The 11,156-nt window shown below is 42.2% G+C and overlaps 1 protein-coding gene across 1 annotated transcript in view; it reads right to left on the bottom strand.

The window, feature by feature from the left end:
- Positions 1 to 848: 848 nt before the first annotated feature.
- The window catches only part of LOC109468968, a 20,339-nt gene continuing 10,031 nt past the window's right edge, over positions 849 to 11,156 (bottom strand). The window contains exons 10-16 of the mRNA XM_019767345.1: positions 7,947 to 8,045; positions 7,006 to 7,086; positions 5,557 to 5,683; positions 4,685 to 4,794; positions 3,867 to 4,058; positions 2,819 to 2,900; positions 849 to 1,607 (exon numbers count right to left, since the gene is read on the bottom strand). Of these exons, the coding sequence (XP_019622904.1) occupies positions 1,519 to 1,607; positions 2,819 to 2,900; positions 3,867 to 4,058; positions 4,685 to 4,794; positions 5,557 to 5,683; positions 7,006 to 7,086; positions 7,947 to 8,045 (780 nt within the window). The 3' untranslated portion in view covers positions 849 to 1,518. The remainder of the gene's footprint in view (positions 1,608 to 2,818; positions 2,901 to 3,866; positions 4,059 to 4,684; positions 4,795 to 5,556; positions 5,684 to 7,005; positions 7,087 to 7,946; positions 8,046 to 11,156) is intronic.

Below are 11,156 nucleotides of genomic sequence, written 5' to 3'. Positions count from 1 at the left end.
ACTGGCCTTCTATAATACTGCCTGTCAGTAATATGTAATTAGAGGCTTAGATATTGAAGAGGCTTATAAATAACTGGTTTTATACGTCGTCTGGAGGGAAGAAAATATTTAAGGACACAAGAAAGGTCCGTTTTAGAATCGACTGCATCCAAAATTGGGTTGTTCTATTTAAAAATCTAAATAATAAGTATTAATCAAAACGCTTAAAACACATATGGGTGACTTTTCTATGCTTTAGAACTTTATTTCTTTTTATTTTTTTTTATTTCTTTATTTCTTATTTCTCAAATTTAAGTATTGAAACAAAGTTTTATGAAGTTTTGCATACACGATGTTTTAAAAACCGTTATTGTTCAAATTGACATTGCAGCCACTTTAAAAGGTCTAAAGTATTTATTTGGAACAGTCCATTCTTGGCGTATGTATTAAAGTCTAACGGTTCGTATGATACACCAGCAAAGTTTAAGTTCAAGATATTGACAAAATAGTGTTATGCTTTTAAATTTGTGGCTAGAATACGAAACATAACAGTCGGCAGATTCGGGAAAAAACGTGTATGATGTAAAATGTAAAACTATGGTGTAAGATGCCACCTAGCGGGATAAAAGTTACCTGCAGTCTATCAAAAGTTTGTAAAGAAGTCATCAAGTACTTAGTGTGTTTATCTAGGGTCCCAGGGGACCACACCAATTTAATTTGCTGGTTCTTGGATTCGCCTCTGTGGTATTCTAGGGGTCTGGGATTGGTAAACTCATGGAATTATATCTTATAATCTAATCTCAATTTCAGTTCCCTGAAAAGATCCGTATGAAAACGGATCCAACTACATGGTCCTTATAGTACTAAAAGTACATTGTAAATCCATCAACATTGTCTTTCTCACCCCCCCTCCCCTATAATGGCAAAAATTACCTTAGTTTTATTGTAACAATAGCCACAAAGCAGTGGTATGATAATACAAAACAAATGACAAGGATACAATAATCAGGTATTTGAGAGTATACATGACAGCTTTTGTTACAATTCAATAATAATGCTCACAAACATTAGGAATAAATTTCCCCTTTACTATATTCTAGTATAATGCTTGAAACACTGGGTACAATGTAAAACTACTAGCTCATCAAATTGCATTGACAATTACTGTATTTTAAAAAAGCTACTGTTAAAAGGACTTGATATGAAATTTGTGTTAGTAGCACCACAGTACAGAAAACTGTGTTCGGACACAAAAAGTCATTATTGCATTCTACATCAGCATATATTTCATCACCTCAAAGTCTATAAATCAGCATTTTCCAGTGCCCATGCAGAGGTGCTTTTAAACAATCCTTCATTTCAAGTTTAAGTTCTTATTAAAAACATGAGTGTAAGTATTGGTTCCTATAGACTGCTGCAATACAAATACAACTAGTGATCATTTTTATAACTACACTGCTTTTAATACAAGTGCATAGAAGCTAATATCTTCAATTGGCAATGCTATTGCAGCTAAATTTGTACATTTTCTTGATTGATTTATGCATTTCTGAAGATGAAGAATCCGGATCCACCACCGATCACCAGTCCCAGGATGACCATACCCATAGCCAGTCCCGCCATGTCACCTGAAGTAAACAACAACAACAAACGTCAACAACAAATTCAGGACTGAACAAGAGAAGTAACATCTGCAAAGCAAATGCATAATGTTTACCTTCGGATATGGTCTGCTCTGTTAATTCTTACCCAAACATATTCACATACATGTACTACTAGTAACATTCTATGGTGACACGAGCAGAGTAGACCATGAAATTGCAACATTATGTAACCCAACACCCAGTCACCATGGTGACAGACGTCAACAAATCATGTCATTGGCTAGGTCATCAGAGGTCACTGTTTGGAGAAGAAGAAGAGGAAGAAACGGAGCAAAAACAATATGTTTTCCTTCGGTAAACATAACAAGACTTTCCTGAGAGGGATGAAGGAAGCTAAGTTCATACATCAGGGCGACGGGGGCCAACATCGTCTACCAGATACCTTTGACCCAGTGTTGACGTCACACTTCAAAGAAGCAACTCACTGGGTCAGTCTACTGAGGAACACCAGAGTGACTGGTCGAAAGCTCTTAAGGGGAGAGAATTTTTTGTGTTGGATCAAAAGTTTTAACTGTAAACAAGAAATTCAGGATTTCAGTCCTCCGTAAAATATTTGAAGTCGTTGTAAATATCTTTAATCATCATTTTGAATGAGATAACCAAATTACATTATGCACTTCCTATCAGCTTGGGTTGAAACCATTTTGACCTCCAATTCTACCTTCTTGTCAATCTTTGGATACACCATTTTCCCCTTTACACTTCCTATGATACACCATGTCCTTTAACACTTCCAGTGACCATACTGTATTCAAATAACTTATAATAGAAACAAACTTAACATTAGCAAACACACATTGAGGCCGTTTTGACCGCCAATTCTACCTTCATGTCAATCTTTGGGTGCACCACTTCCCACTACACTCCCTGTGACCATACTGTATCCAAACAACTTTGGAAACACATTTAGCATGCATGGCCTGATATAATGCTGTGCATACTCAGACCTTTTAAACAAGGCATAGGACTTGTCTAATGATATTAAGCACTTGGCCACAGTATACATAACTTTTATGTTATACTGACTAAACCTTTTTTAAAATTAATGTACCCTTTTATTGCATGTTATCTATATAGCTAAGTTAAAGTAAGAAATTCGTTCCCACATCATATGGTATATAGGGCGGTGCCAATCTTAGTTTCCTGTGCCCTTGGGCCACACAAATGTTACCTACCAGAGGAGTATCCTTTCTGAGGCATTCCAGGGACGGTCAGGTCATCTCGGTACTTGTCTGGGTACGCTGTGAATGCCAGAGGCTGCGAATGTGGAGATATTTGCATGATGAAAAGGTTGAATTAAGGGTCATATACGTAAAGTTTATGTATATGATTGTGTACATTTGTAAAATAATGTCATCTTTCCTCTTAGACATTTTGTGATACTATGTATACTAAACATCTTGTGATACTATGTAAATGTACAAATTTCACCCTTATCACATTGGGGTGAAATTAAATGTCTAAATCTCAAAGTTCAGTAATTGCCATTGAGTGAGTAGCATGTCAGTACTGTCAAGACACTGAGTGTAAGTAAGAGATCAGTCAGAATACAGTTAATTCATCTTGTCACTTGCATCACAGTTGTGACAGCAAAGCTGATTTAAATGTTACCGAAATGGAAATGGCAAATGTCAGTAACTAATCAGTTGCTAACACTCAGTACTCAGTACAGTTCCATTTCAGTAACATTTCAGTCAAAGCAGCTTAGCTGTCATGCATCTGACAAGTACTGAAATGCTTCCTAAAATTTACTGCCTTGACAGTACTGACATGCTACTGGCATATCTACATTTCTGATATGATTTCTGGACTCTTTATATACAAACACATGCCCATAGCCAGGGGGGATTCGGGGGGTTTGGAAGGTCCACTTTTTGGCTCAAAGGTCCAAGGCTCAAAGGTCCACTTTTTGGTCCACTTTTTATGTAAAGGTCCACTTTTTGGTCCACTTTTTATGTAAAGGTCCAAGATTTTCCTTGAAAAGATGGACTGGAATCATAGAAATTGTTGGAAATTATTGGAAACCCTCTCAAAAATGCACGAAATGCCAGTTTAGAAGGATCATTTTTCAAAATTTTCCGGGGGAGCATGCCCCTGGACCCCCTAGGAACCTCGAGCGCCTTTGGCGCTCGCCTACGGCGCTCGAGGTCCCCTCAAGCAGTGGGAAGAACCCCCCCATTCAAAATCCTGGCTAAGGGCATGAAACAGACTATATAAACTAACCTTATTGGGGTCAGCACTTGGCATCTGGACAGTGAATTGGTTACTGTTGACTGCTGACTTGACCATGTCGACAGCCTGCTGTAGAGGTGTCTCAGGTCGGCAGCCACCTGAACAGTACACGCTGCCCACGATGGGAGCCTTGTCCAGCAGTGTGAACTCCACCAGGATCCGCCGACTGCTGTCATAGTCAAGCTGAGAATAGCAGAATTACGATTAGTTTTGATGACATACATGTTTAGAGTTAAAACTTTAGACCCTGAACACAAGAAGTTCTCTCATCTGGAGCTTTCACCTGGAGACTGACCCAGTGAGACTTGTCACGTCACGTAACTGGTCAAAAGCTCTAGGTGAGAAAACTTTTTGTGTTGGATCTTAAGTTTTAAATCTAAACACCAATGAGAGACCCTAAAATAAATGTCCTAAACTCTGGGGAAGACCAATTACTTGAATGTATGTCATGGACCTTGGTGTGTCACTTATTTGTGTGCTAATTTAAACCCTGATGGGAGACCCTAGCTAGCACGTCGGCAGAACGTACTGCACCTGCGCAAAACCCGTAATGTATTGTACATAGCACTTTGGCAGAATGTCTCATATAAGGTCGTATTCGCGCATATAACGAAAACATCTCATCTGTAGTTTCAAAATGTTATGTTGGAAAAGATATCCTTTGCAACAGAGAAAATTCCAATGCAATGTTGACCAAAAATCTACCGAAAAACGTGAAAATACAGGGTTCTGCGCAGGTGCAGTGCGTTCTGCCGACATGCTGGAGACCCTTAAATCTACATGTGATGAACTGTGAGCTGAGACCTTACCTGCATGTCTGTAACCCTGAGAGGAGACACCATTGCTGTCTCCACCACTACCAGCAGAAACTCCTCCTTAAACAGGGTCTGGTTACTGAACACCTGCGAGAAGTAGTTACCTGTAACAAGGGGAAGGAAAACAACAAAACTTTAAAGTTGACCCTAAATTACCTTTTTTAAACATTATCTTGGGTTTAATTCTATTAAATGTCTTTAACTTGGATTTCTACTTGGTTTTCTTGTATCATCCACCTCTCTCAGTCTTAAACTACTTTTGAACAGTGTTATTTTCATGTTAATTCCCATTTTTAGGGCAACTGTCTATCCCCTATCCCACTTCTGACACCATTATAACACAGGTAAAAGGAGTAACTCGAAGGTTGATCCTGACCCAACTACTTAGAGTACCTAATACCTGAGCCCAAAAGAAAACAAGAAATAGCCATGCCTTCAAGTACCAGAGTTATCAACGAAGGATTGACTCAGAGGACTGTTCAAGAATTCATTCTTTCCTAGAACTAATAATCGCAGAGTGGAACTCCCTGTCACCAAGTACAGTAGGGGCATTATCATTAGATAGCTCCAAACAATGTCTAGAGTTAGAAGTTCAATGTCTAGAGTTAGAAGTAACAAATCTATCGGTGTAATACAACCAGCTGCCGCCGTGCCACATGCCTCGGCGAAGCTGGTGTGTTACGCCGAAAGGCGGTTATACCGGCTATACAGATACAGACCCCCAGGCTTGAACCTGCATCGCTCGCGAGACGTGTCAGTTCACAACCAGCACGCTAACCCATTAGGATAAATAGGTCCAGGACCCATTGGGCTGGGCAAGTAGTGATGCCTACATGTACTTGTTGTTACACTAGGAACTGCAGTACCTGGGAATGCCACCTGGAGGCGCTTCCTGTTCTCAGCAGGGAAACAGTGGTTGATGTCGAAGTACTGAAACTTGGGTTGACTGTTGTCAAAGGCATACGTGTTGTAGATAGTGTAGTATGGGAAGGTCTGTAAAATAAAAATCAGTACAAAGAATCATCAGGAACTGTCGAGATGAGGCACCCCCCGGCAATTTAGTCTTAAGGCCACACCAATTTAATTTCTTGGTTAACGGATTTTTCTAGAAAAATAATGGAGCGGGCGGGCGAAAAAAAATAAAATAAAAACAGGCCTAGGCATCCTATTATGGCCCAAAATGGTACGATAGGAGCCATGAAGTCAGCACACCAGGCTGGTTCAAAATTTAAACAATGAATTTTGAACTTTTAATGGTAGCACTGCATTGATAGATGGAATGACTGTAACAAGGTAGTAAGAAAAGGACTGTTTTCAACTGTTCAGGGCAAAATATGAGCATTTTGCAGTTGATTCTGAATTTTTATTTTTATTTGCAAATCAGAAAAAAATGAAGAGGCGAATCCGTTAACCAAGAAATTAAATTGGTGTGGCCTAAACTGCAGATAACAACCACGTAAAGATATTGCAAATTTAAACTATACTTTTCCCTACTATCTATGTACTAAGTAGCTATATGAACATATCAAACCCACCAGATCTGCAGTACAATGATATGATGACAATTGTAGCATGCAACTGCATTGAGATGAAGCAACCTGCTTAGTTTAAACTACAACCATGTAAAACAATTGAAATAGTATTATCTTATGGCCGGGTGACGTCGACCAATGAGAAGCCTCCATTTCTCATCGGTTATCAGGCCGTAACATTATGTCATGTAAGTAGTGAATAATGAAAAAAGTAGTCGGTTAACCGACCACTTTTTGGACCATACCAGTAAACAGGGTACTATGCTAGTAACAAGTACTAAATGAACATAATAAGGTAGCAGAACACAGTTTCGCCCTATGGGGATTTCTATAGTTAAGGACCCCAAGATGACTCACATCGACGCGGTAAAAATTATAGTAGGGTGCACTTCACAAATACGAAAATCGAATATGTTTGAGAAGAAGGTACAAACTACAAAATATCTAGAAACCAAAAAATCCTGTCGGCGTATCTGCTTGTAATGTACACTTTGAAATCGCCCTCTACGGACGACGTGACCTGAACTGCAGCCGACTCACCCGGAAAGCCAGTTGCGTAATATGGCGCATTTATACACGAACTGCAAAACCTTCACAATTCAAATCATACAGTCTCAAACCCGATACATTCCTACACCACACAGCGCAATTTACATCTGGCTGACGCTCTTGTCAGGCTTTCTACCCAGCCTTCAAGAATATTCTCTGCACTACTTTCTATACCCGCGTCATCGACCCCGGGGGTCGCCCATTAATACTGTGTGCTGCTACCATAAAACTCACCGGGTCGAGGGACCGAACTTCCAAGTGGATGGGAACATTTAGCTCCACGCCTCTGTTGGTGGTAGATGCTGCCACACCAACCTAAATACAGTCATGGTAGCACAAACAGTGAATGAACTTTATTGCTCGACAATGGTACATGGTACAATGTGTGGCAGTAATACAACAATACTACAAAACTTAACTATCTTATTACATTTCTTACTACAAACTACTATCTAATAGATACAGTATATGAGTTACAATATGGTCCTGCATTGATGATATGGTCTCGCTTATGAAATAAAGTGTACAGAAATTGTCCTACATATTAAGCAGATATGGTAGTTGGACATGACAGAATGCATTGCGTTTTTTTGGCGACACCTGAGGGGCGGAGGCATTTTCTTAACTCTAATAGTCTGTCAGCTGAGTATAATTGGAGATTCTTGTCAGTGCTGATCATTGCTATAACGATTCAATAGAAAGCTGAAATTTGAAAAGAAAATGTTAAACCCGCGAAATACAAAATATCAGTGTATGTCACGCATTTCATTGTTGGTTAGATGCATGCTTTGATATTATTTTCAGAAGTTCCTACTGTTTTTCTGCATAACTTGAGTTCACTTTCAAATCGATATACTATTAAGGTAATAAGACCCAAAAATTATAAACATAATATGTGGGACATATAGGGTACAAAAAATCTTAGAGAATCTAAAACAATTTATTTTGCATTGCAAAATATCTGGGCTAGCTATGTGTATATTACATGCTTCAACTAGTAGAAAGTAAAGCAAACAAACAAGAAAACAAAATAAGTAAGTACTTTGCGAAATCAAACCTTACAGTCTAGCCTCATGCAGCTTGTACTTACGTGTACAAAACTGGTGTGTTACACTTGAAGGTGGTTATGCAAAACAAACAAACAAACAAAAAAAACAAACAGACATCTCACATACCGCGCTGAACCACCACTCCCATGACGTGATTTTGCCCTTGAAAGGCCAGTCCATTCGTGTGGCAATCCACACATCACACGGGATGCCTCGCAGCTCTTTCTACAGAAACAAACCAGGAAATGGAAATCATGAACTACTACTCACTGTCTAAGAGGGTAATGTTTACCTTCACAATGATCTAGCCCTACAAACCTTATTTGTCGCATCAGAATCTGTAGATGACATATTTTCTGACACAACTTTAATTCTAAAAACTATAGACGGGTTGTCATCTTAAGCATGTGTCTACTGTGAATATGTTACCTTAAATGAGATGCTCTGCCAAAGTACTATGCCCAACACATTTACTGGTTTGGCATGCTAACTCTATTGTGTTATATGAGATGTGATTGGTTGTTGTACTGTGCATGCCTCTTCACTCATCACAGCTGGAGCTGATACAACAGAATGATGTAACAGCCTCCGGTGTGATGAGGGGAGCTGGCACACTTTTGATGCAGCTGAAGAAGTAGCATCTGTGTGGTGTAGTGGATAGAACATCCGACTGTCAAGCAAGGGGACCCAGGTTCAATCCCCAGGGCTGGACCCAGACGTTGTGCCCTTGGGAAAGGCACTTAACACATATTTCCCCCCTCAGTTAGAGGGATCCTGGGCCCTACTAGGGTTTGGGTTGGCGCTAGGAAGAGCATCCAGCCATAAAAATCTTGCTTCAACAAAAAGACTTGTACTTCGTGCAAGCATGTCTAACCCCCGGTTCGGGGAAAAATGACGTTAAAACGTTTAAAAAAAAAAGATATATGACAGTCCCATAATACAGCAAAAATGAACTTTACTGCACAACAATTGTACAAGGTACAAAGTATAGCATCTACTAGTACATAACTATAGTTCCATAAGGCTAGTCTTACCTGATACAAGAGTATGTAGTATGAGATGAGAATAGGTTTTTATAGAGGTATACACCTCAAAGGAGGAATACCACAAAAATTCTGGATTAGATTTAAAACTGTTGTATGCACTTAAACTACAATCAAGACACATACAAAAAGAGATGGCAACATGGCAGTCAGTTCATAGAGACCACACAAACTGTCAAAATATTACCTTTCTAACTTAATCTCTTCTTGTATAATAAGAGAAAAGTCGCTCACCACTCCACTGTACGAGTAGTTGACTTTGTCAAACTCAAAGAATTCGAATTTGTTGCGCATGCGGATGGTATAGGGGTCCACCGCCTCTGAGTCGAAGCTCGTGTTGGAGATGGGTCGAGTTGTACAGTTCCCGGAAATTGCGTCAGTCAGATATTCAATACCTGCAACAAACCATCAGACCAGGAGTTAATCAATCTATTTCCTTATTTCATTTGATGACATATTTACCTCAGGCACTTGTATCAGTACATAAACAGGTAAAATACATAAAAACAAGAAAAAACTACCTATGTCATATCTATAAGCTATCTTGTAATGCTTTAGAGTTGATAATAGGAAGCTTTAGAGTTGATAAGTAAATTTGAAATGAAATTGAATGAATATAATTTAACAGAACAATTAAAATCCATACATCTATGACAAGAGACTTCCAAGAATGACTGCTCTGCCCTCATACTTTGTATTTTTGTTGTTATTTTGCGGCATTTGTGTTTTTTACAGCGTTGTCAACTTTCAGCTGCACATCGTGGTCCCTCTGCCCCCCACCCCCTTCCCCAACATACTCCAAAAGTTTGTCGTTGTATTTGTCGTTGTCGTTGTGTTTGTCGTTGTATTTGTGTTTGTCGTTGCGGCTGTGTTCCCTAAATTTCACATCTGATCGAACCCAAGCTTGCTACAAGAAGAGGGGACACATCTACCGCTCTGGTCCCCGTGTACAGGTGGAGCAGCGCGCTCAATGTTCATCGGAACGGCCTTTAGCAGGTTACGGTTAGGGATCCCCTGTTTCAGCACCAAGGGCATCGCCCGCGCACGCACGGCCGCTGTACTCCGGCTGCAACTGAGAGCTGTCAGTAGGTTCGGGGGATCCCCCGTTTCAGCACAAAGGACATAGCCCGTGTACACACCACCGCTGTACTCCTGTCGTAGCTAAGTGCTCTCGGCAGGCTCAGAGCGGCACGGGACGCCTTGCCAAGCTCGAGCAGAGATTGGGGACCCCCCGTTTCAGCACCAAGGACATCGACCGCGGACGCACCGCCGCTGTAGTCCCTCCGGCGGCCTCTGAGCTCTCTTGACAGGCTTGGATTGGCGGCATAATGCCGTGCCAAACTCGGGCAGAGAATAGGGACCCCTAGTTCAGCACCAAGGACATCGACCGCGGACGCACCGCTGCTGTAGTCCCTCCTGCGGCCGCTGACCACTCTCGGCAGGCTTGAAGCGACACGGGACGCCTTGCCAAGCTTGGACAGAGGTTGGGGATCCCCTGTTTCAGCACCAAGGACATCTCCCGTACATGCACCCCTCCTGTACTTCGGCGGCCGCTGAGCGCTCTCGGCAGGCTCAGAGCGGCACGGGACGCCTTGCCAAGCTCGGGCAGAAATTAGGGATCACCCGTTTCAGCACCAAGGACACGCATCGCCGCTGTACTCCTTTCGTAGCTGAGCGCTCTCGGCAGGCTTGGGAGAGGCATGTGACGCCTTGGCAAGCTCGAGCAGAGGTTAGGGACCCCCGACCAGGTTACCCAAAGGCATCGACCGCGGACGCTCTACCACACTATTCGGCCCGCAGTTGAGCTCTTTCCGCAGGCTCGCAGTGGTGCGTGACGCCTTGGCAAGCTCGGGCAGAGGTTGGGGACCCCCGTTTTAGCACCAAGGACACCGCCCGCGGACGCTCTACCACACGCCCGCCGCCCGCAGTTGAGCACTTTCCGCAGGCTTGGAGTGGCACGGGACGCCGTGCCAAGCTCGGGCAGGGGTTAGGGATCCCCCGTTTTAGCAGAAAAGGACATCGCCCGCGTACACACCACCGCTGTACTCCTGTCGTAGCTAAGTGCTCTCGGCAGGCTCAGAGCGGCACGGGACGCCTTGCCAAGCTCGAGCAGAGATTGGGGACCCCCCGTTTCAGCACCAAGGACATCGACCGCGGACGCACCGCCGCTGTAGTCCCTCCGGCGGCCTCTGAGCTCTCTTGACAGGCTTGGAGTGGCGGCATAATGCCGTGCTTAACTCGGGCAGAGAATAGGGACCCCTAGTTCAGCACCAAGGACATCGACCGCGGACGC

The sequence above is a fragment of the Branchiostoma belcheri genome, unplaced genomic scaffold, assembly GCF_001625305.1.
Source record: "Branchiostoma belcheri isolate BF01 breed outbred unplaced genomic scaffold, Haploidv18h27 scaffold2, whole genome shotgun sequence".
NCBI lineage: Eukaryota > Metazoa > Chordata > Leptocardii > Amphioxiformes > Branchiostomatidae > Branchiostoma > Branchiostoma belcheri.
This window is presented reverse-complemented; position numbering and strand designations above follow the sequence as displayed.